The following is a 26958-nucleotide window of genomic DNA, read 5'->3' on the forward strand; positions in this document are numbered from 1 at the left end:
ATCATTTGGCATAGTAACAGTAGCACAGAGTCAAAAATGTTGTTTTAAAGCGTCTTCAGCACTGCACAGCTTGCTTTTATCACCTACACTGGCATATTTGTGGATAATTACCTGGCATGTAGAACTGTATGCTGTATCTACTTGTTCTTAGTTATAGTCCATAAATAAATGACACCACTGAGGTTTCTATGAACTGAAGCACCTTTCCGCTGCCTCTATTTTTCACATTGAAAAAATACACCATTTTAACAGGTACTTAACCTATGGTATAGAGCGGTACTCAGAGGCTGCTTTTGTACAGGCATCTGCTATCATTATCCTTGAACCAAATCTCTTAGCACTTCGGATTAATTCTGTCCTCATCATTATCAGCTCAGTTTACAGTGTGGCCACCGCATCGCAAGCCACACAACAGCGGTACGCAGACATCTGGCTCAAATGCTGAGCTTTTGCTGAGAAAAAAACAAGCCTTTCGTAAAGCCTTTTGTCAGGGTGCCATAGTAGATTATTAGCACTCTAAGTTAGCTTACACCTGTGGGGATAGACGTGAACAGGCAGCGTGTAACTCGCAAGAAATACCTGTGTGGCTTGTTCTGTCGGCTCGATGGCTGCTGTACTCTGTTCATGTTATTGAACAGAAACAGGAGTAAGCAGTTCTCAGCTCGCCTCTCCTCATCTCCTCTCCTCATCTCCTCTCCTCATCTCCTCTCCTCATCTCCTCTCCTCTCCTTGTCTCCTCTCCTCTCATTATCTCCTCTCGTCGTCTCTTCTCCTTCTCTCCTCTCCTCTCTTGTCCTTGTCTCCTCTCCTCCCCTCTCTTTCTCTCTTTTCCTCCCCTCTCATCCTCTCCTCTTCTCTCCTCCTCTCCTCTCCACTCCTTGTCTCCTCTTCCCCCCTCTCCTTCGCTCCTCTCCTCCTCTCATCTCCGTATCTTCTCTCCTTCTGTCCTCTCATCTCCTCTCCTCTTTTCTCCTCATCTCCTTTCCTTGTCGCCTCTCCTCTCCTCCCCTCTCCTTCTCTCCTCTCCTTGTCTCCCCTTCTCCCCTCTCCTTCGCTCCTCTGCTTGTCTCCTCTTGTCGTCTCCTCTCCTTGTCTCCTCTCCTCATCTCCTCTCCTTGTCTCCTCTCCTCTCATTATCTCCTCTTCTTGTCTCCTGTCCTCTCTTCTCCTCCTCTCCTTGTCTCCTCTCCTCCCCTCTCCTTCTCTCCTCTCTTTCTCTCCTCTTCTCCCCTCTCCTTCACTCCTCTCCTCTCATCTCCTCTCCTCTCCTTATCTCCTCTCCTCTCATTATCTCCTCTTGTCATCTCCTCTCCTTGTCTTTTCTCCTCTCATCTCCTCTCCTTGTCTCCTCTCCTCTCATAATCTCCTCTCGTCCTCTCCTCTCCTTGTCTCCTCTCCTCTCATGATCTCCTCTCTTCTCCTCATCTCCTGTCCTTGTCTCCTCTTCTCTCATTATCTCCTCTTGCTGTCTCCTCTCGTTATCTCCTCTCATCATCTCCTTTCGTCTCTTCTCCTCTCTTCTCCTCATCTTCTCTCCTTGTCTCCTCTCCTCTCATTATCTCCTCTCCTTGTCTCCTCTCCTCTCTTCTCCTCATCTCCTCTCCTTGTCTCCTCTCCTCCCATTATCTCCTCTCCTTGTCTCCTCTCCTCTCCTCATTTCCTCTCCTTGTCTCCTCTCATTATCTCCTCTCGTCGTCTCCTCTCGTCGTCTCCTCTCCTTGTCTCCTCTCTTCTCCTCGTCTCCTCTCCTTGTCCCCTCCCCTCTCCTTCTCTCCTCTCCTTGTCTCCTCTCTTCTCCTCGTCTCCTCTCCTTGTCCCCTCCCCTCTCCTTCTCTCCTCTCCTTGTCTCCTCTCTTCTCCTCGTCTCCTCTCCTTGTCCCCTCCCCTCTCCTTCTCTCCTCTCCTTGTCTCCTCTTCCTCCTGACCTCTCCACACCTGTCCTCCTCTCCTCCTCCTCCCACTCTCCTCCCTATACCCTCTATTTCATTAAATCTCCCCTCATTTCTTACCCTCTCCTCTCTTTTCCTCTTCGCTTCCCTCTTCTTTCCTTCTCCTCCTCTTGGTTTCCTGCTAGTGTGTGATAGGCAGCCTTAGCCGGTGGGTGCCGTGTGGCCTGATTACTATGAACCATCCACAGCTGCAGCAGCCTAATGAGGAAAACACTCCCATCAGCCGGTAATTGCTGTTTAGGAAGCTGGTTGGCACTAGTATTGCGGAGTCGCTCCGACCGGCTGCCGAGCGAATCACAACCCACCCAGCGACTCATCGACAGCACAACATGTGTCACTCTGCTGCTTTCCATTGCTTTTTTTTTTGTACAAAAAAACACAAAATCCGTGTTTCTTTCCTCTTTACCTCTCATTTGGTATTCTTCTTCAGACTTTGTATGACACCGAGGCTAATTTATGAGGAATGAGAGTGACGTACTGGAGGGATTGGGAGTCAATCAGAGAAGGTGAAGGGGGGGGTTCGACGAAAGAGAAAGATGCAGAAAAAGAGCATGTGAAAAATAATGAGAATGAGAGAATCGGGAAAGTGATTGGGGAAAAGAAAGGAAGTGAGACCAGTGCTAAAAAATAAACACATCAAAGAAGAAAACATATTCGAGGATTTGGCTGCTGATATTCTATATTTTTGGTACTGCCAAAATATTCCTTGAATAGACCAAAACTAACAATGCATCTATGAATACTGTTGGACTTCTCCACCCAGTCTGTGGCCCTTAGGCCTATGCTTATTCATTCCTGCTGACGACTCGGATATTAAAATCAGGTCACAAAGATAAACTTTCAGTGATTTCCTAAAAGAGCTGGGCACTGTAGTTTTAGCAAATATTACTGAAATAGGATTAAATAGTGCATGTGCGCTGCAGAAACTCCTATCTAACCACAACTTGGAGTCTAGCCGCAAAGTCTTATTGATCTTATTTTAAGAATAATACACTGTGTGTAAGATTATTACCATTCTTTGAAGAATGTTTATCTTTTTACTTTGTAAATCTTAAGTCATTTTTCTTACTATTATTGACCATTTAGCTTTGGTTTTAAGATCTTTTCGGTTTCATTAGTAAAGGAAAAACAGTAAAAGACAGATTGAAGTGCTACTTTTTTTGACTTCATACAATTCTTGGAATGAGTTCTGTACCACATACTTAATGTGAATTTCACACTTTCTTTTCATTTTGTTATTTCAAGAAGTCCTATCAAATCTTAGTACATTTGCAAATAAGTATGTTTGTTCCCAGTCTTTCTTCTTAAATCAATTATCCTTACGAATGTCTTTCCCTTACTTAATAAATCTTAGAATTAGTAATTTTTTACATGTATATCAATTTAAATTACAGTCAGAGACAGTGCATATATTTGCAGCAACATCCCCAGTAATGTATTTTGATGAGTTGATCGATAGTTTTGGTCTGTCGGTAGGTATTATGAGTTTTTGCCAGCATGTCCAAAAAACAAGTTGCAGAGACTGTACAGAGTAAGAAGCAGAGATAACAGACACTCACAAAAGGTAAATGGAGAAAGGCAAACCTGGAAAAGGTGTCAGAAAATTAGAACGAAGTAGAGTATGAGGCAGAGAGAGCCAGCAGAGAAAACAATATCAGCAATGTGTTATTACAACTCAGAAACCAGGGCTTTGAGAGATACAAGATGAGGGTCAAGCAATAAAGAAATGTTGAAACATTCTTTCCTGTATCTGTTTCCTCCCCCCTCCTCTTCCTAGAACCCCCCAGACTGCAGTAAGGCGAGGAAGCTGGTGTGTAACATCAATAAGGGCTGTGGTTATGGCTGCCAGCTCCACCATGTCGTCTACTGCTTTATGATCGCATATGGCACCCAGCGCACGCTCATCTTGGAGTCTCACAACTGGCGCTACGCCCCGGGTGGATGGGAGACCGTCTTTTTGCCAGTCAGTAACACCTGCACCGACCGCTCTGGGGCGACGACTGGACACTGGTCAGGTAGGGACACATATCATCATGAACTACACACACTCTTTAACATGTAAAACATTGTAATAATTAAATGAAATGGATGTTTGGGTTAAACAGCTAAAAAATGTTTATCCAGATTGCTCTTTTGTGCTGCGGCAGCAAAAACAAAGTGCGAATTCCCGAGCTAAGCAGGACTATGCAATTTCAGTTAAAGCACTTTGGCAGCCAGTGTAGCAGCAGCAGGTTACTCTTCAGCAGGTTCACTGCCAAGAAATCCTGTGACTTCATTTCAGTAAACCACCCACTACTCTGACCTACAGCAAGTTTGTTCTTTAGAGTCTGATAGTCTCCATGCAGTGTTTTGAGAAATTGTTTCCTGCGCACTATAAATATCTTTTGTCAGAGCACATGTAAGGCAGGCGACAGACTCGCTTTTTTGCACGTATGCCAAATGTATGCGGTTTTTAGCTGGGACAGACTTTTTGTTCCGCTCTTTCAGTCCCAGGTTGTGTTGCAGACTAACTAGAGTCTTTCCACACTTAACAGCTTGCATCATGTAACATAAACACTTTCCAAATTGTGACATCAATATTTAATGGAGTGTTGGATGTGAAAATTGTCTTTTATTTAATGCCTGTAAGTGAAAATAGCTTTTTTAAATTAGGGCAGTGTAGGTTCAGGACAAACATGAGTCAGTTGTGCCGCATAACGAGGTTGTAACCAGTACTAATTTGCTACCATTGTCCCTACAGGGGGGGATTTTACACCCACAACTACCTACATAATCAGAATTAATAGTTGTCATTCATAAACATATGATACACCACAGAGAAATACAATGAAACAGACATGGGGAAGAACATATAGTACAGTAGACTAAAATGCATTTTGCTCTAGCTTGCTTTCACCTAGCTCTTAACCTTTTATGTAAATGATTTTATTCTATATTCTACAATTTTATTCTTTAATTAGTTTGATTTCAGAAGGTAATTCCTACGGAGGTGTTGATAATAAGTATTTTACAGCAGCCATTCACCAAGGTCTAGTTACTTGGTTGCTGTCTTGTCCTTGGATTTATCTGGAAAGGCTCTCGAAGTAAGCCGGTGATGCATTTGAAACTGATATGAGAAAGTGAATTAAAGGAAGCTTTCAGACTGACAACAATCTACTTGTACTCTACAGTCCTTTATATCTAATTTTAACATGAATTAATTGCGTCTAGTCTTCATGGAAACATAGATTTTCCTTTATTTGTGTTTTAATCTGCCAAAGGTGACATAAAGTACAACCATCTATTCATCTAAACAGCCGTCAAACTTGGCCTCCTACTATGTATTTAATTTTCTTAAAGGAATGATATTTAACTTTTTTTAAATGGAATTATGCATTTTAAACCATTTCCCTGTGGTCTACATAAACTGTAAATACTATGCTTGGGTCTGAATTCTTCATTAATTCAACTCTACAGGTCCATCTTCAGCCCTATTTCTGACTAATGACACCAGGAAGGTTGTTTTGAGCGCTGGCCCTTTAAACTCAAATGAACCACATCATGCCCCAACCCCTCCAGGTTGTTGACCGTGCTTTCTGTGCCGTTCAGCCACTTGTGTTTGTTAATACAACCAACAACTGAACATTTTAGGTAACTGGCTCGAAGTTTGGACATATTTTCAATTTTTACTACAACCGCTGCTACATGTAAGCTTAGCATCAATGAATCGATGGTGAGATGTTGGAGACGGGGTGGGTGCAGCTTATAGTCAGGTGTGGCCCATAGTCCGGAAAGTACGGTAATCAGTTTTTCAGTTTCAGTTTGTACTACAACTGCTGCTGCTGCTAAACAATTATGGCACACCTGGAGAAATGTTCGTCGGAAGTGTTGACCTTGTATCTGCAAATGTGGTGACGTAACTAGTTATAAAGCAAAACAAATTAAGCAGGAATTGAAACGGGTTGTAGAAATCCACTTGATTTTTTCTGGAATGAACATAAAGATAACTTTGCAGCACCTGGAGGGTTCAAATTAAAACTTTTTGAACTATTACGGTCCAAATACACAAATAAATGTACCGAAGACTACGGTACTTTTCGGACTATAAGCCGCACCCACCACGTCTCCAACATCTCACCATCGATTCACTGATGCCAAGCTTACGTGCAGCAGCTCTATTTCCTTCTTCATCAGCCGGATCGATCGTTAGCCCAGAAAGCATAAATTAGCCGCATCATTTTAGAGCCGCGGGTTCACAATGTGTGGAAAAAAGTAGCGACTTATAGACTGGAAAGTACGATAATAAAATTTGGTTTAGCAAAATATGACCGCTTTAATGTGGTCAAATGATTGTAGATCTGTGGGCCGTATGGAAAGGAACTGAGTAGGGAACTGGTAGAAAAGCCAGTAGCCTGCTTAGTCATGTTCAAGCCAAATGAGTAGTGGGGTAGATGCCCTGTCGTCTCATACCTTATGAGGTAGTCTCACTCACTGGAAGTAATCTCTTGGAATAGGGCTGCCATTAACTGAGTGTTTGGCAGTCTCATCCTTTTCTGTTATCTGTGTGTTGCCATTGTACATCTTGGCTTAGCACCGAGATGATTGTAATTGGTTTAAAGAAATACAAACAAGGCACAGAATGATAATGGATTGAGCCAGATCTTCCTCCACCACTGAAACAAAGGTTGGAGTATAGTCTGAGTCTGACCATGCAACGCTGTAAACTTACTGTATGTGATCGAGTTATCATGTTTGCACCTTGTACTTTTCAAAGATCTGTAGGTGGAAGTGCAGCACTAGTAACAACCAGATATGGCTGTGTCTCTTGGAAACAAACTCCTAGTCCAAAGACTTCTTTTACAGAGCTGACCAGGGTGATTTCCTTAACAACAACACGGTCATCTCTATAGCCCCAGCATTACACAGCATTTTCAAGGCAGGAATGTAACCTTACCGCTCTGTAGAAAAGGTATGAACACAGAACTGAGGGCATTGTTGTTCCACCTTGAAGGCAGCAACAGAGGTAGTCATAGAGCTGAATCGACAACTGTGTATAAAGGGGAGCTGGCATTGTGTTACGTAGGTGTTTCCTGGGACTCGGAAATTTAAAAATCTATGAGCAAACACTTAGCAGCTATTCTACACAAACCAACACACTATTGTCAAAGACTATTGATGAATTAGAGAAGCAGCAAGGTTCTGGAGATACTTCCTCTTTGAGCTGAGGATGAAATCACCTTCAATTATTGTTCTGGAAGCAGCAGCAGTGCTTCTGTTTCCAACATACATATGATACATGTCACACTAGACAGCACTATTGTTTAATGCAGCTGATTTCAGAACACTAACATGCTGTCTTAAGCAGGGGTCTCAAACATGGAGCCAAATGCGGCCCGCCAAAGGTTCCAATCCGGCCCGTGGCATGAATTTGCAAAGACGAACTCATTTTAGTTCAGGTTCCACATACAGACCAATTTGATCTAAAGTAAAATAATAGCATAATAACCAACAAAAAATAATGACTCAGTATTTTCTTCTTGGTTTGATGTGAAAAAAAATATTACACTATGCCTATAAATAATGACATCTTCAAATTTTTGTCTGTGTTACTGCAGAAAATATTTACATTTACAAACTATCGTGTAACATTAAAATGTGAATAACTTGAACAAATATGAACAACCTGAAATGTCTAAAGAAAATTAAGCACAATTTTAACAGTTTTCTGCCTGTTTTTAGTGTCTTTGTAGATCCGATCCATAATGCACATGTACAAATGAGATGTTGATGCATAATGTTAAAATTGCACTTATTTTTCTTAAGAAATTTCAGTTTTTTCAGGTTATTCACATCTTGTTTGTTTGGGTAGTTTATAAAAGTAAGTATTTTCATAATTTAATGGGGTTTTTTTTGCACTAAAACAAAGACAAAAATTTGGAGTTGTCATTATCTATAGGTTATTATGTTATTATTATACTGGTCCAGCCCACTTGAGATTAAACCGGGCTGAATGTGGCCCTAGAAAGAAAATGAGTTTGAGACCCCTGGTCTTAAGTCACACACTAGTCGCGTTTCCATTGGACATATGTGTAAAACTTTACCGATATTTACTAAATGTCAAAAAAACAGATGTGCATAATGTCAGTTGTTCCATTAAATCACAAATGCGATGATTTGTTAATTTATTATTGCAAGATGACGAGAAGTCATTCCATAAACATGGCGACAAACGTAAATATGGTGTTGGTTTACAGATATATTCATTATTATTATATATTAACCCTCTATCTCGTACTAAATTAAAAAATGATTGGGTTTCCTGGTGTGTCCACACATACCGCAACAGGTTTCTTCTTTGCTTGTTGTAACGTACATCAACATTGGGTTTTTTAATTCACCTGACTTTAGTTGCGAAAAAAAGTCTTTCCATTGCAGTTCTGCATGATATACCATTTGCGCTACGCCTGAAAAACCGCCTCTTGTCAGCACAGAAACTTTTAATCGAAAAATGAACCTTTTGGTGAAATTGTCATTTTTCCATTAGGTAAATTTTTATGTGCAAGTTATATTTGCGCAATTTGAGGGTCAAGGGAAAAGCGACTACTGAGGCAGTATTATGCGGTGTTCTTTGGTTCACTGTCAACTAAGAAAGGCAGACTAATGAAGGGTCTTCTGCACATCAATATAGCGGGACGTGTGCTTATAAATGGCTTGTGTGATGTCATGACGTGAGTTGAATGCAATAGTTCTTAGCGCTGTAAAAATGTCTTTGTGGGGTCTTGGAGAGGGTTCCCCCAAAGACTCATTAGTCCTGCTGTGGGACTTCTGTTCTTACAGGTGTAATAAGGGAAGCCCTGAGGCTTATCACTGGGAGGAACAGCCTGTCTGAATGTATTTTTATCTGTTTGTGTTATTAGACCTGAGCTGTAGACATGAACTAACAAATGCCATGTTCAGGTGTCCTGCTGTTTCTATCCGTGAACCCCATTATACGAGCACGCTTCCAGTCCAAGATCAACATACTTGTTTTGAAGTGATGAAGCTTTCCACTGATGTTAATATAGCAAAATCATTTCTGAATCAGAGTGCATGGAGACATGAATAACAATTGTAATTTACTCTGATTAATAGACCGTTCTACAGTGTAAATGCGTTTGCCTTTGACAGGAGCTGTGATGATTTGGTGGTTTTGCTACAAGACTCTGCCAGCCTCTCTTCCCCTCTCTATCACTTTCTTTCTCATTGCTTTTTCGTGTGCTCATTGCTGCGTCCTTTCAGCTCTTCATTTTTCTCCTATCGCTTCATTTGACTTGTGCTCTCCTGGGCTCTCCCTTCTTATCTCCTGCTCTCCCAGCGCATTCCCTCTCTTATTCTCCTGCCTTTCATGTGTCCTTTTCCACTATCTAATGTCTTTCTCCGGTGTCTGTCTTACAGACGGCCTCCTATAGATCCATATATGCCATCAGACTCCTTGCACTAGAAACGTCACTGCTGTCTTCATGCCTTTTGGCCCTTATAAAGTCTTGCAATTTGCAGAGGCAGTGTTTTTTTTTTTTTGTTGGCCAAGCTGGCTAACTAGCTAGGCATAGCTAATGTAAGCCTGTTGGGTACTTGGCTACACTCGTGGTCATGCCTGTTTAGTTAACAGTGCAGGCAACATTCCTCAGGGCACTGGATCGCAAAGCAATGCAAAAGGCTTGGATTAATGAGAAGATATACATTTAGTATCTCACTAATTATGTGGAATGTTTGCTTACTCTGGTAAATATACAAAATTTGAATGCAGTGAATGCTAACATCTTGCAAACCTCAGGCTTTTCACATTGTTGTAATTCTAGTCTTATGGTTTAGGGTTGGCAAATCTTCACAGCCTTCAGTATAAACACCTTGAAATGATCATGGCTGAGCATGAGCCGGGCAGCAAAAAAATCTGAATCTATCAATTTGTTTGCTTGTTTTCATCGGAAAATTTACTATTTTCACACAGCAGCCCATCCAGACTAATCTTTGTCGCACCTCACATCACAAATATATCTGCGTGCGCTTAGCCCACTTTCTGTAAATGTTTCCCTTAGGGTATAAGACATTTATAGACATAAAGAGAATGCATTGTATATGCATCTGTGACAGGGTAATTCAGTCAGGAAAACATATAGCTTGGGGAAAAAAATCAAAGATAGCAATAAAGTCATTATGGGACCTGCGTATTTCCCTCTTGTAAATGGGAAACATCATAGAGGTCCTTATTAAGACAGATATGCAGAAATATAGGACACCACTTTATGATTCGCTTTGCCACAGAGACAAAAGTACAGAACCTTGAAAACAAACAAAAACAAACACAGTTTAGATCAAGTGTTTTGGGTCTTACAGGAACACCTAGACAGGCTGTGAAAGATAAGTGAAATGATTACAATAAATTGGCTTCTTATGAAAATATATAGATAGTTTGTTTCATTCAGGTCATTTTTAAAGTCTAGATAAGCTCGATGTCAGAAGTGCAAAAATGCATAGCATTTTACACACGATTCTCAGGTCTGGACTCAAGTGTAATTTAAATTTCTTTCCAAGTTGAGCACTATCAGAAAAAGTAAACAAATATTATGAGCCTGGGGTTCAGTGCCTGCTGTATACTCTTTTTACATATTTTTTTTAAGAATTTAGGAAACTATGGAAATAAGTCTGTCTCATCAGATTTTGAATTATAAAAGCTGTTGAATTTCTAGCACTGAATTTTTTTGCTCTGAAATGAAGTATCTGAATTTTTTTAGCACTGAAATTAAGTATCTGATTTTTTTTTCACTGAAATTAAGCATCTGAATTTTTTTTGCACTGAAATTAAGTATCTGATTTATTTATTTTTTTTGCACTGAAATGAAGTATCTGAATGTTTTTTTGCACTGAAATTAAGTATCTGAATGTTTTTCAGCACTGAAGTTAAATATTTTAATATTTCATCTCTGAATTCAACTATGTTCATAAATTTAGAATAAAAAAAAATTCAGATGCACAAAATTCAAAGCAAAAAATTCAGATCACACATCTGCGCTGATTGTCGTCCTGCATCGGTGTCACATGACCAACCTAATGTAACTCAATTGGCTGGCTGGCGGTTCGACTTGAGATAGAATCATTGCTTATCCTTGGTGTCCCAGATGTGTGATCTGAATTTTTGCATCTGAATTTTTTTATTCAAAATTTATGAACACAGCAAAATTGAGAGACAAAAAAAATCAGATACTTAATTTCAGTGCAAAAAAATTCAGTGCTAGAAATTCAGTGGCTTTTATAATTCAAAATCTGATGAAACAGATTTACTTCCATAGGAAACTAGATATCCAACAAACAAATTGAGTCATGGTACCTAGTCATATTGTCTTCTCAGGTCACTGTTGCATGCTGCAGTTTTAGTGCATTATGTTATTATAAACTTACGTTCAGTGGACAGCATAAGAGAGCTGAGCACAATTTCACAGGCCTGCTAACATTAAATGCTAAAGACACAAAGGGAAAACCAGTCTTCTTGTGGAACAATGGTTCGTTGATCAAAGAGCTAATTTGCCAAAGAGAGTGTATTCCTTTGAGGTTTCCTGTACAGATATTACTGCTTTATGAGTGAGTCTGAGAAAAAGCAGGAGAAACATAATGTTCCCTGCCATGTTAAGGCTGGAACAAGAGTTCTCCAAGTTCATAAACTCAAGGCTGTAATGTATAATGGATGGAGCGGGTTTATATTTTGCGTCTGGATGGTGTCACTCTCAATTCTCCAATTTCACAGCTGTGTTAATCGAATGAAATATTTAGTAGGGTCAGTATATGTCATGGATTTAACATACAATACAGGAACTCGGCTTTGGTGCAGACCTATATGCTTTAAGTCATGACGCATGTAGGAAATGTATGCAGAGGCTTTGGAGTTGAGATGAAATTTAGAAGAGCTTTGTGATCTAATTAAGTAGCAGTGGGAGGAAGACATGCTGCATATCTGTATATTTGTGCCAAGAAGTGCAGGCCTCAAAACATGCCCATTCCCCCTTATGTGAATCATGCCAATGCTGTTATATAAGCAAAGACAGGCCTGGGAATATTTTTTCTGTTCAATATTTAATGCTTCCACCAATTTATATTCAGTCCATGCTCCAGCGTGCACACACAGAAATTGAAGCCTCTGTTTCTGTCCTTGTTTTTAACATGCTTTTTATGTACCCTCTCTGTGAAAGGCCACTTTTAATGACTCATTATGCCATTTATTTGGAAGCGTGTTGTGGAGGCTGCTCGCCGCTGTATTAGGACCTGTCGGTGGCGGTTAGAGGAGCCACTTTACTCTGACAGAACACAGGCCTCAAACTTGTTTTTTACTTAGATCTTGGGTTTACACATGCATGCCCTCCAAGAGAAAAAAGAAAAGGGGAAAAAGAAAAAAAAAACCTTCCTCGGGTTTTAAGACTGAAAGAAAGGCTGTGTCTGCCAGGCATATCCCTTCTGGTGAGATGAGATTAACCGCAGCTCTTTGTGCTCCTGTGTGTCAATGCACGTTTCTTTTATTGTTTTGTTATTTGGATACACATCGCTTGTCACTATTGTAACACCGCTGCATGTGTGTCTGTTTGCTTTGGATGAACATGTGTATTTATTTTCATGCCTTCTACCTTTGTTCAAAGATGCAGCTGTGCTTCGTGCACATGTGTGTGTGTGTGTGTGTGTGTGTGTGTGTGTGTTTTTGTCCAAGGATGTTGGCCTTCATGTATGGGGAGGTCTAGCAGCGCACGAGGGGTTTAAAGCCCAGAGAGGTGACCTTCGTAATCGGTGGTGTTCAACCCTTTGCCCAGGGCTTCTGCCAAGCAGGACTGAGCCTAAAGGGGCCTGCGCCAAGTCATCACCCCCAGTCCAGGGCCTCGCCTTAGCCCCTGGCCCTCCACAGCCTTGCATTAAAGACCTTACCTTGGCCTTTAAGCAAGGACAAGCAGAGAGCTGTCAGTCACAAAAGCTGGACACACAGGGGCTGGCAGGTCTGGATTCATGATGGGGACGGAATAGGAATGAATCTGTTGCTAAAGCTAAGCTATTGCACTACACAACATTTTTAGATCAACTCAGTGAATGATCAGATACAGTCATACTAAAAAACTAAAACAAGGCTACAGTGAACAGAAAAATATGAACTAAAACGAAATACATTTGCAGGTAAAATTAGCTTCATTGAATCTTTAACTCTTGGATCTGTTTATGAAGCTGCAGTGACCAGTGTTAATCGTTTGTGAACAAGAATAAAATGGCTTTGCTCAATATGGGGCCTTACAATAAATAAGTGTCTTAACCATTTTCACACTCTAGAAATAGAGGATTTCCTCATTATACCTCAAAAATTAACATTGCAAATAAATAAAAACTAGACTAAAACATGTCACTTCTTTAAAATAAAACTAAAATTACTTTTGTATTGTTACTGTTGTCATAAAAATAACTACAACTGAAATCAAAAGTCAAACTTAAAGATTAAGTGAAGAACTAATGAAAATGTTGAACTATTATAACCCCGGTGTGACTAATAAGGCTTCAGTTGAAACCGTTTGAATCAACACCTCATTGATAAAAGTTTTTCTTATTAAAACTTATTGTCTTGAAACATTCACCTACCCTGTTGCAATCAAATATGGTCTTAACTTGAATTATGCTGAAATCATTTTTCTATTTGTCTAATGACGAAAAATTAAGCGCAGAAAACTTTGCCCTCAAACATAATGAATGAATTGATTCAATTTTCTTTTTTTGTGTGTGTGTATTCATATTTTCAGATTTTTGTGTGTACTGGCTCAGACGAAAAAACAAGCAATTTGTCATCCCCGATTTTGGACAGACATTTTACCGACTTCACAGATGAACTCTAATGCATCTCTTTTATGTTTTGGTCCCAACAGGAGAGGCTCATGACAAGGACGTCCAGGTTGTGGAGTTGCCCATAGTGGACAGTCTCCACCCTCGGCCCCCATACCTGCCCCTGGCAATCCCTGAGGATTTGGCCCCGCGATTGCAGCGCCTGCATGGTGACCCGTCCGTCTGGTGGGTGTCCCAGTTTGTCAAGTACCTGGTTCGCCCGCAGGCATGGCTGGAGAAAGAGATTCAGCAGACCACCGCCAAGCTGGGCTTCAAACATCCCATCATTGGGTAAGGACACTCTGCTATCACGTCTCAGTTTGTGTGTGGCTTTCAGTGGTAATAAGCACTTCAACACTAATGACTTTATTTCTATAGCATTTCTTCATAATAAAGTTACTAAGTGCATCACAATCAAAGCAAACAAAAGGCAGAGGAATAAGAAAACAAAGACGTAGCCGTAAGCCGTGGTAGAATGCAAACACCGCTCTGGGTAAGGTTAACATGAGGTTAATAAAATAGCATTAAAGGTAACTTCATTTGATTGTATTGTTTTGTTTAGTTAATTTTCTACATTTATCATAAGAATGTTTTTGCATTCTATTTCTGCACTACTTTATATTCATAGAAGTCAGACCGATGCAAATCATGTTCTTTAAAGAAAGGTAGACTGAGATTCCTGATTCTGCCTTGGTTCTTTTTAAGACATATGCAGTTTGTTATTTAATACTAGGCAGTTAAATAGCCAAATAATAAAGGACTCGCCGACTGATTTAAATGGCATTAATAATAATAATAATGATAATAGTAATTGAAAGAATAACAAAACTGTCTGTTTGTAAATTAAGGGATAAACCTGGCAGTATTTTTTCTCTCATTGCCAATAAATCCCATGAACAAAACCAACAATGAACTGATGAACTGATCCTACTAACAACTGATGCCTATGTGTCCAAAGCCTGAGATATTGGAGCTCTGTCAACAGCCTCTCTTATTTTCACAAATCTATTAAAAACACTCAGTCTGGCTGATATGTTCATTTATTTCCATAAACACAGGCACTGAGCTCTACACTGTATTCCATTCATATCCACATACCCAGTCCTGCTGCTGTAATACTTAATAGCTCACTAAACATCTATTCATCTGCAGACAAAGGTGCTATTTGCTTTTGTAGAGAACCTACATTGTGCAGTAGTCATACAAAATTATCTTTTTTTTAAAATCAGAAACACTCATTTAAGCGTTACCTTTTTATAAGCAGTGAAAGGATTTTAGGGGAATGTAATACAATATATTATCTTTCTTTTACTGCTCTAATATTTAAAAACAAGACCTGGATATTTCTCATAAAACTTGACACAAATGGAGGAAGCGGCCTTTTCAGATAATACAGCCATCAACTTTGATTTCAATCTTTGGGTGTGGCTTTGATTTTTGATGCTTAGTGTTGTGCCGTCTCCAGAGACACAGTTCTCACACTCAAAACTGTCTTGGGACTTCTCGTAGTCAAGTGCACCCTAATTGGAAAGTATTCATTAGTGTGAAGTGTGAAGTGCTCAGCTCGGCTCCCAGGAAGCCCACTCCATTCGCATGCTGTCAGAGTACTTTAAGTCAGCTTGGAAAGAACTTCTAAGAAACTGGCTCGACATATGTAGGTGTTTCTTTTTCCTTGTATCCTGGTCAGGGGCTCAGTCCGCAAACATTCAGGTGCTATCTGCCAGCATCTCTTGATTCATAAATAATTCCGCCATCTTAGATCATAGATCTTCCCCAACAGTTGTTTTGACATATGTGTTGTAACAGATGGCATGGTGGGGGGATACGCTATATTAGCAAGAACCGCAAACTGTATGAAAGGAGTGAACTTAGCCACTGTGACATCCGTCGGCAATTAGTTTGTGGACTGCAGTTCTGAAATGAGTTTGGATTTTGACCTTCTGGAGTCAGAAATGACTCTGTTTGGGCAAGATGGTAGAGGAGTAAGGGGTGATAAATGAAACTCTCATAGTAGATGGTACATTTTTTAGAACAACAACCAGCCTAAACTGGTAATTACCAAATATGACAGTAAACTAGGGCTGCAGCTATCGAATATTTTAGTATTCGAGAATTCTTCTGAAAATTCCTTCGATTAATCTAGTAATCGGATAAAACTTATTTTTTGCTTGGTTAAAGAGCAATTATAAATACGCAAGAAGAAATAAGGTATTTCACTTAATAATGAAGGACCAATTGGTTTCTTTTTTTTTTTTTTTTTTTTTGATAATTAGCAGTTATAATTCTTACATGCATATTGTGCATATGCAACAAAATGTATTTTCTTGACTAGAAACATTTCCAGAGAGGCAATTGCAAACACAAATAAAAATAAATAAAACACAAATTAAAAAGAAATAAAATTTAATTACTTTCAACTTAGTATTTCTTGTAAGTATCAAAAATATAAGGCGTTAATAAATTAAAAAAAGACATAACCATTGCCTTTTTGTTGTGCAACTTAACTTTGGCAGCTGTAAGTTTCAGAATTTACAATTTAGACATAACAGGAATGCGTTGTGTCATATAAGAGGCAAGAATATTTGAACGGGAACTTGGAATGAGTTCATGCACGAACAGTTTTACACATTTCTGCTACATTCAGGAGAATCAAGGCAATGCCCCCCCCACCTTATCTGTCTGTCTCATAACCTATAACCCCACACACACACACACACTCACACACATCCAGTTAATTGATGATTCACTTCACTTTTGCAAAAAGTAGTTGGATTTTACCAAAATCAGGCCGTGACAAGGTAAGAGAAAACTTTCAGCAAGCCGTGCTCCATTTTGGCCGTGCTTTTGGGAAATTAATCCTGCAAATCACAGCTTACTACCTAAATCTATGCTCATCACAATCATAACTAGAAGCACTCGGAGAGCGCAGACCTCCGCCAAGGCTGATCAGTGCCCCCCCCCACCCCCGATCACCACCAAAATTTAATCATTTCTTCCTTATCCCATTTCCAACAAACCCTGAAAAATCAAAATCTGTCCATAACTTTTTGAGTTATGTTGCACACTAACGAACAGACAAACAAACAGACAGACAGACAAACAAACAAACCCTGGCAAAAACATAACCTCCTTGGCGGAGGTAATAAACTAGCCACACATTCGACAGTAGCCATAATTAACAGAAACCTAGCCCTCCACAGGGCTAACGTTATGTTAGTAAGGTATATTAACGTTAATCTCATGGATTTGCCCGACGTTAATTTTATCTTATCTCGGCTCCTCCGCTCCATTCTGGGGATCTACGGAGAAGATGGTACATCACAGATGTGCTGTTGTGGTATGGAAGGGCTGTGTTACAACGGATACATGACACAGTTTTTACCTTGCTGTTCAGTCTGAAATGCTTCCACACTTCCGACATTTTCTGTCTTTTTTATTGTGATTTTTTTTTTTTTTTTTTTGTCTTTTGTCATCACTACTGTATTCACTCGCCTGTCTATGCTCGTCTCCATCTTCCCGCCGCTTCATCCGAATACTTCCGCATCCACTGTCATCTACCTTTGTGTGAGTAACGTAAGCGTGTTGTGCTGCTTGTGTCCGTGCGAAATGCCGTGTTTGGAGCTTTACAATTAAATAAGCGATTCCTCAAGGCAGAGAAAAGTCCTTGATCATGTTTTGTAATCGAGGTACTCGAATAACTCGAAGAATCGTTTCACCCCTACAGTAAACATCAATGACTAAATGAAATCAAATATATTTATTAATTTTTCTGGTGTGAAGGAAAATACACAATATTTGTTCAATTGAAGACAACGTTCTTCAATTCAGGAAACAAACATCAGACTCCCAACAACCAAAACAAAACAAGACAGAAAAAGGGAAAAAAAAAAAAAGGAAAACCCCCCAAAAAAGAAAGTCAAGGACCATTGATTTACTGCCTTTAGAGCCCCACCTGATACAATAAATGAAATAATGAGCTGGGTGTTTGCAGAGGAAGTTAGAGAGTTTTTGAGTTTTGGAAGTAGGTCAAAAAGGGGCCCCATATCTTGACAAATTTCATATCAGAGAATTGAAGAGAGCAGCAAATTTTTTCCAGACCAAGACAAGACATGAGGTCTTCCAACCATTGAGCATGAGTGGGTGGGGCAGCACCTTCCCATTGTGTTAAAACTGCACGTCTAACCAGCAAAGATGAGACACGGCACTGAGCTGGTGTCAAGCGGACCTCGTCCTCCCCCGCAGCACCAAAGAGGGCAGCCAAGAGGTTAGGACATATGTCAACTTTGAGTACGGAAGATAAGATCTGAAACACATCTTTCCAGAATTTTTGAAGGGCAGGGCACAACCAAAACATGTGAATGAGGGAGCCGTCACCTGATAAACATTTGTCGCAACAGGGATTTACATCTCAAAACATATGTGACAGTCTACCCTTAGACCAGTGTGCTCTGTAAACAACCTTAAACTGCAAAAGACAGTGGCTAGCAACGACTAATTTAAGCTACTTTCTAGATGCTGACACATGCATCATAAGACATATTGTGTGTGATAATCAGCTTCAAGTGGCAGCGCGGTGGAATAGTGGTTCTCACTTTCACATCACACCTAGATAGGTCTGCATTTCATTCAACTGCGTTCACCCAGGGTTTTTTAGTGTTGAATTTGCGTGTTTGCTCTACGCCCCATGGGTTTTAGGGTCTTCTGGTTTGCTTGATCATCATGAGGGGTGTGTATTGGCAAGAATCTGGCGATTTGTTACAAATCACAATACTAGGATCACGATACGATATATCATGATACGGTTAAAAAGGCAATTTTTGGTTTGTTTCTTGGTTTGTTTTTTGGTTTGTTTTTAAATGATTATTTCCTTGAAGAATTGAATTACACCCGAAATATGCACAAATACTAAACACATTTTTATTTGATCACAACAGGATCCAATGCTATATGACAAAATTTTCCTGTGTTAAAACTTAAATTATGTTTTACAGACATTACAGTTTAAGATCCTGCTCAAATGTTCATATTCTATTAGTTCAGAACTAACATCATAACATTATTTTTGTGCAATCCCAACAAAGGAAATAACATCTGCTTCTCAGACAGTAAAAAATGCTTTTAGGATGCTTCAAATAACCATTATTTAATAAAATGGTGTTAAATAAAAATAAATAAGATATAAATAAAGAAAACCAAAAAACAAAAATGAACCTCCACAATATCTGCATTTGAATAAATACCTAAAAATATCGATACAGTACTTTTTAATATCGATACAGTATGTTAAAATGAAATATCGCGATATATTGCAGAACCAATATTTTCTTACGCCCCTAATCATCATAAAACAGGTGTACATTGGTTAAGGCTGAATCCCAAATCACCCCTTGACCCTACCCCCTTACCCCTACCCCTCCATTTTGCGTGTACACGTGAAGGGGTAGTGTCGTCCTGATTCTCAATTGGACGACGGGGAAGGGCTCAGACCCAGGGCTGTATAGCTCTTGAAACGAAGATATTTCAGGACCACACTACAAACGGAGGGGTAGAAGAAATTTCCCATAATTCTGTTCAAATCGTTGGCAAGATGGAGGTAAACACAGTAAAAAAAGTGCAGCAGTGTGATGAAAGACACAAATGTATGTATTTTTTTTGTGAACATCTCAATGATTTGATCGACCGTTTAATGCCGTTTCAGTGTGTTATAGATCGTATTTCTGTGGTTGATGGTTGATAGCTGCAAAAAGATGACCAAAACCCATGGAACAGAGACGGTTACAGCTGCTGACGGCATGATGAATAATTTAGGAAACAAAGTTGTCGTATCTGTTAATAGCGGCATCGATGACTGCTGATGACATAACAGGTCACGAAGGGTTGTCCCATTTCATAGGGGAATGTTTCAACCCCTACCCTTTGCAACTCCGTTTCAAGTAGTAGTACCAAGTGCAACGGCCAAGGGGGAGGGGTAAGGGGGGAAGTGGGATTGGGCCTAACTCTTCAGTCAGTGGCCTTGACCAAGTTACTGATGAAGACATGGAGTTGGTCCCTGAACACCTTTAATGGCAGATCTTAATGCGCTAATGCTAATCGCTAATGCTTGTTACTGTGTGTGTGTGTGTGTGTGTGTATGTGTGTAAGGATGGTTAAAATGCAGAGGCTGAATTTTCCAATGAGGATAATTAAGTAATTTAACCTTAACATTTAACTTAATGTAATCTATGATAGGGATGAGCATTTCAAGCAAAAATATTACAAGATAATTGCTGGTAATTAATCATGACTTTTGGCATATTGGAGGTAATAAAATACCATTGGCTGTTGACATTGTGGTCACATATTAAGATTATGTAGTATGCAGAGAGTAAATGAGTATTTGATATTTGTTTAGCTGTCTGACAAAATAGAAAATAAGTAGTAGTGTATGGCATATAGAGATGGAGTGGACTGAACAGAGGCACAACAGAATGAAACACCGACAGCGACCGACCGCCTACAACCCATTTGACAATAAAAGAGCTAAATAAAACTAAACCTTACTTGTGATAGTGTTACATTAACCCCGCAGTCCTGAAAACAGCTTCTCTTGCTAAATACAAGTAGGAATCCCCAGCGAAAATTGATGTGCACTACTTTTACATTAGTCTAGAACGTTAACAAGAATTGATTAACGCGGTTGCGGTCAGACAACGGGTGCAGCCCTGGGTCATGTATACATCAAGTTTTCGCTGAATGACAGACACATGGAGCCACTGGGAGCTGCCTGATGGAGCAGATTTCAGGTACCAGTTAAAACAAGGTCAAATGTATTTAAGAGACAGAACAATAGTCAGGCAGGATCTTTTTTTAATTTGATTTTTTTTTTTTTTTTTATATAGTCATGTCTGTTGAAATATTCTGAAAATCATGGTCCATCCCTTATCTTTAAGTACAGTGATTAGCAGGCCCGAACAAACAAATCAATGCCAATTTAGCATAAATACTATTACGTCCCGGCTAGGGATGTAACGATTACCGGTATAACGATAAACCACAGTAAAATTCCCATCGGTTAGTATTACCGTTTAAATTCTAATTATCATGATAACCGTGTTTGATTACTGCATTTTGAAAGAGAAAGAGAGAGAGACTATCTATCTGTCTATGAAAAAGAAACTAAAACAACTCAAACTCGATGTGGAAAATGCTCAAACGATGGCCATAAGGTGCCATCTTTAACCCTTTCATGCACAGGTCACTACAGTGGACAGTTACTCTACAGCTGTTCTCTTGTATATTAATGGGTTTTGTTGTTTTAGTTCCGTATCAGCCAACACAGTGGACACTTATGCATCATCCCATACACTGACATTCATACCATTACTGTAACTGTGCTGTTCTTGATAAACCTGATCTGCAGTGACATGTTTGAATGTAAATCAATTGTTATTTGTTAGACAAAAAGGTTTGTTTGGTTTTTTTGCATATTATCTCCATGAAGTGAGTAATTACTAGCATTAGAACATGTTAAAATGTGAGAAGACATCAGATTAGCAACAGTAAAAATGTTTTTATTTCATTGTTTAGATATCACTTTCTGATATTGGGTTTTAAACACGTTTCTTTACTTCAGAAATCAAATGCATGGATATTTTTGTAACTCCATAGAAAAAAAAAAAAACTTGATCACATTTTTTTCATGGCTAAGGAGGAATAAAAACACTCAAAAAATAAATCTTGACTCAGGTTCTCACAATTCATGCATGAAAGGGTTAATGAACATTTGTATGTTTGATGTTTACATGTTAATATTTGAATGTTTCTGCCAACAGAAAGTACATTGTGCCTAGTATTTTATTTGTTTTTTGTTTTTGTTTTTTTTTTTTCAAAATACAACTTGGTTAAATTATTTCAGTGTGTGTATAAGTACTTTTTGAACATTTTGAACACATTTCAACAATACCGTGGTAATAATGCTAACCGTGATAATTTTTGCCACAATAACAGTGATATGAAATTGTCATATCGTTACATCCGTAGTCCCAGCCGTAGGGGTTAACCAAGACGCACATAATATGCTCTTTTTGTCCCCTCCCAACTCCCAAGCACACACACCAGCCCAGAACTAAAGTGGATTTTTTTATTTATTTTTTTAAAATAACTCAAAAAGGGTTAAAGGAGGGCACAGCTAAAACAACAAACAAGAAGTCTTCTTCAAAATCAAAACTAAATTCCCTAATCCAAAATAAATTCAAGAAATAAAATACATTAAATTAACTTAACTTAAACTCCCTCAACCAAAACCAGGAGAAAAGGCGAAAACAGAAGATCCGCCATCCTCTACCAGGAACTTAGACTGATTTAAAAAAAAAAAAAGAACACTATTTACATCTATTTACAAATTACACAGACGCAACGGAACACACACGATGACTGACGACCAAACACACTCAGGATTCACAGTTGGGAGCAAAAAAGAGACCGAACTGCGGGATCCAGGGTCATTTTTAAAGGGCGGGGTAATCTGGCTCCACCAATCCGCAGCTTCCTCCTGCAAGGGGAACAAAAAAAAAGAAGCAAAAGGCGCAGCATCCCTACAGGGCTGGGGGAGAAAACACACTATAACAGACAACACATACTAGGGCTGTTCAGTAAGTTCATGGCCTCACCCAGAAATACTGGTTGTTGTAATACAGGATGGTACATTCTTTCGTGATGGGATAGTGATGCTTGAACATCGATGGACCAAGTGCATTGCTATAAATGGAGATTATGTTGAAAAATAAAATATAAATTATCAGTCTGTGTTGTGCTGTTCTGGGTGAGGCCATGAACTTATTGAACGGCCCTCATACATATACACATCAATTCTGACAAATTATGACCCAGGGTAATAACAATACAGAAATTAGCTCAGTATGGCTATTATTATATCTATATAATGTCACTTGATGATACAGTTACTTAACATAATCCTTTGACAGTCTTATCAGTGCAGTTTTTTTTTAACTACAGTAGAGCTGTCCATCAGGGGGGAAAAAAACGATTTGATCTACAGCAGCTACAAAAGTCTGATGCAACATGTGAGGAAGATGTCAGTCATTCCTGTCCGTCAACATCCACACAGCAGACATCAGAGCCTTCTGTTAGCCCTAAAATCATATTAATGGTGGAATCTTTTTTTTTCTTTTTTTTTTTTTTTTTTGCTTAAAGGACCCATGTGGTTATTAGAGAGTCCAAATAAATCTAATGGAACCATAATAACTTCAGGAAAACCAATGATAGGCTTACCGTACTTTCTGGGCTATAAGCCGCACCTGAATATAAGCCGCACCCACCAAATTTTAAAAGAAAAAAAATATTTGTACATATATAGGCCGCACCTGACTAATAGCCGTGGGTGTTCACATTGTAACATGAGATATTTACACAGAAAGATGAAAAGATTATTTAAATATTTATTTCCATACCTTAACTGCTTTTTTCCAAACAGTGCCTGTAACACGGCAGGAAAACGGCTGGTTAAAAAACCCAGAAAAATCATTGATCGCTATCTTCATCTTCCTTCTGCTCATTGAAACCACTGAAGTCGTCTTCTTCAGTGTCAGAGTTGAACAGCCTCAGAAAGGCTCTGTCACACACCTTCTCAGTCTCTCTTCCATTGTTACTTCGGTGCAGCAGCTTTATTTCCTTCTTTACAGCCAGATCGATTGCTTTTAGCTTAAAAGCTGCATCATATGCATTTCTTCGTGTGTTTTCCATGATGCGGTTTTGTGCATGACACGCAAAATGATTAAGTTAAACTTAAAACTTCTCCTCTTCGCATCACCTCTTCCACCTGTCTGTCTCGCTTTTGCGCTTCCTGCTAGAGCGCCCCCTGGTGGCCGTTAGCCCGTAAAAGTCTATACTCGAGCCGTGTCGTTGTATAACCAGCAGGGTTCAAAGTGTGAGAAAAAAGTAACAGCTTATAGTCCGGAAAGTACGGTGATATGTTCAGACAGAAGCTACTATTTTTGAGTCAATATGGCTATGTTCAGACTGCAGCCAAATGTGGCCCAAATCCGATTTTTTTTTGCCGCTATTTGACCTGTATCTGACCTGTTAAAGACAGTCTGAACGGTACAAATCAGATTTTTTTTTCAAATCAGACCCAGGCCACTTTCATATGTGGCACTAAATCCGATACGTATTGGATATTTTGCAATGCAATGCGACGTCAGTCTGAACGGCCAGGTCGCATTTATCCGACCTTTACATCATTGAGATGCCAGTGCAGCCCGACTGCAACACGCTTACGAACGGATATAGGTCGCCGGAGATGAGTGTCTTGTCGTGAGAGTGTTACGGAGAGGCAATCACAGATATATTTAAACGTTCTTCTTGTCATTCGAAAATTATGAATGAAGTCTGTGTCAGTGAGGCTGCTAACATCACTATCCCACCACTCCTGACTCCGCCTCCGCATCCAAATACTCCGTCGTATAGACGTAGCAGGCCATAGCGAAAAACCTGGCTCTCCTCTTTTTTATTCTTCTACTTAAAATTATTTGACTGTACAGGGTGGGGAAGCAAAATTTACAATATTTTGAGGCAGGGATTGAAAGACAGTGTATGACCAGTTAATTTATTGAAAGTCATGAAAATTTATTTGCCACAAGAAAATTGACATAATAGAAAATGTTTTTATTCTATGTGTCTGTATGTGGTCCTCAAAGTGTTCCTCAAATATTCGGGTGACAACTTCTCCCATTCTTCTTTAATAGTATCTTCCAGACTTTCTCCTAATAGTTTTGCTCATAGTCATTCTCTTCTTTCCATTATAAACAGTCTTTATGGACACTCCAACTATTTTTGAAATCTCCTTTGGTGTGACGAGTGCATTCAGCAAATCACACACTCTTTGACGTTTGCTTTCCTGATTACTCATATGGGCAAAAGTTTCTGAAAAGGTATGGATAATAGTGTTAGGTATGATTAGGACATCAATATATGTTTGGTTTCAAAACAATTGATGTAGTGCCTGCTGAGAAAAAACAACTAAATGTTCATTGTAAATTTTGCTTCCCCACCCTGTAATGGTGCTGAGTTTGGTTGTAGAGAAACTTTATGAATGCCACGCACACGCCGATACGAGACGCCTCCATATTTACTTCCGTAAACACACTGCGTGCATGTGTGGTCACGTATTACGTCAGGACAGGTCGTTTCAGGGTCGCATTCAGTTCAGACTCAAAACTGGTAGAAGTTGCATTTAATTTGTTGTATGAACGAGCACACAAAAAATCGGATTTCACAAAAAAATCCGAATAATTATTATACGTGGTGCAGTGGTTAGCACTCGTGCCTCACAGCAAGAAGGTCCTGGGTTCGATTCCAACACCAGTTGACGGGGGGTGGGACCTTTCCGTGTGGAGTTTGCATGTTCTCCCCGTGTCTGCGTGGGTTCTCTCCGGGTAGTCCGGCTTCCTCCCACCCTCCAAAGACATGCACTGATAGGTTAATTGGTTAATCTAAATTGCCCGTAGGTGTGAATGTGAGAGTGATTGTTTGTCTCTACGTATATGTTCAGCCCTGCGATGAACTGGCGACTTGTCCAGGGTGTACCCCGCCTTCGCCCCTATGTAGCTGGGATAGGCTCCAAGCAACCCCCGTGACCTAGTGAGGATAAGGCGGGTTGAGAAAATGAATGAATGAATTATTATACGCATTAAGACCTGCTGTCTGAACGTAGCCAGAGTAGAGTAGAGTCAGGACCTAGATGCCACCCGTGATATTCCAGCTGACGATACCCTCGCAGTGTTTTCAAGCCTTTTTGGAACACACACACACACACACACACAGAGAGAGAAAGAATGGTAAGCTAGCAGCCATAGCAAATTATACGAAATGACTTTGAGCCACTAAAGTTAGTCTAAAGTTTTTGGTGCTCGCTGCGCTGTCCCATGAGGCAGACTCTACCCGTCTGGTAAAGGAAGTAGTTTAAAACAAATGCTAAGAGTTATTTTTTAATAGTTTGTGAAGTCAGCCTGGTTTAGTTCTGTCATCCCCTTCATCCCGCTCGCATCCATATGTTCTTAGTCTCTGTGCCAGCGTCTCACCCTTCATAACTCTTCTTTTTCCTCACCTTCTTCTTTTTTGCGTTTTGCTGTGAGCGATGTTCGCTGCGCTTCCTCGCCTTTTCCTGTCCTGCTCAGATTAGTTCTCACTCCATCTCATTATGCTCTCACTCCCCCCCCACATCTCTTCTCTCAGACGCTCATCTCTCTTTTCTCAGATACTCTTTGGTTTTTACTTCTTTCTGTCTTTCATCACCCTGCCAGCAGCCTATTTCTCCCAGCCTTCTTTGACTCTCCTCCTTTTTATTTTTTATTTTTTATTTTATTTATTTTCAGTGACTCCTTCCCACTCCCTATCCTCTCACATCTTCTCATTTATGATTGTTCCCCCATCTTCATTTGTTCACTCAGCTTTTTCTTTTCATTTTACTACTCACGTCTCCCTTACATTCCCCAAGTTCACATCCATACCCACAATTCTCCTGCTCTAATACTACTTTTTTTTCTCCAACACATCTCTATCAATGTTCTTGTATTTCCCATTTCCTTCTAGTCTCACATGCACATCCCTCCCTTTTCTTCCTCTCTATCACTGGGGAAGGGGTTATTGAAATGAAGCACTGGGTAGAACAAAGTTTTTATCCCCTTTCTTTTTTTTTTTTTTTTTTTTTTTTCCCCACTCTCTCCTCAGCTCTTGATACATCCACTCCACTCGGCACTGATGTTGCAACAAAGTGCCTGTGTGCTTGTATCAGCACTGTGGGGAAAGGCGATATGTGCACGCGTCTATGTAAGGAGAAGTAAAAAAAAAAAAAAAAAAAAAGGGGGGGGGGGGGGGGGGTTTGAGTGTGAGATGTAAAAGTGGGGTTGAAAGAGATCCATAACACTGTTGGAGGAAAAAGGCGAGAGAGCGGCAGCAGTGGGAGGCACATGGGTTGATGGAGAGTGAGTACCATGAGGGATGAAAAAGCCAGTTTGTCCCTAGAGCACCCACTAACCGCCAGCTGACCACCACACCCCTCAGTCGCCACCATCACTCTCTCACTGCTTGCTCCCTTATGACACAAGCTGCAGGAAGGCTGGAAACCACCGACTAAAAGCAGCTCAGATCCACTCCTCGA

The 26958-nt window shown here is 39.9% G+C and overlaps 1 protein-coding gene across 2 annotated transcripts in view; it reads left to right on the forward strand.

The window, feature by feature from the left end:
• Positions 1 to 26958, forward strand: part of fut8b (fucosyltransferase 8b (alpha (1,6) fucosyltransferase)) — a 142630-nt gene that overhangs the window by 99227 nt on the left and 16445 nt on the right. For both annotated transcript variants that reach the window (XM_030128776.1, XM_030128777.1), the window contains 2 exons: positions 3727 to 3964; positions 13847 to 14093. In XM_030128776.1, the coding sequence (XP_029984636.1) occupies positions 3727 to 3964; positions 13847 to 14093 (485 nt within the window). The remainder of the gene's footprint in view (positions 1 to 3726; positions 3965 to 13846; positions 14094 to 26958) is intronic.

This window comes from Sphaeramia orbicularis, chromosome 24, assembly GCF_902148855.1.
Source record: "Sphaeramia orbicularis chromosome 24, fSphaOr1.1, whole genome shotgun sequence".
Lineage (NCBI taxonomy): Eukaryota > Metazoa > Chordata > Actinopteri > Kurtiformes > Apogonidae > Sphaeramia > Sphaeramia orbicularis.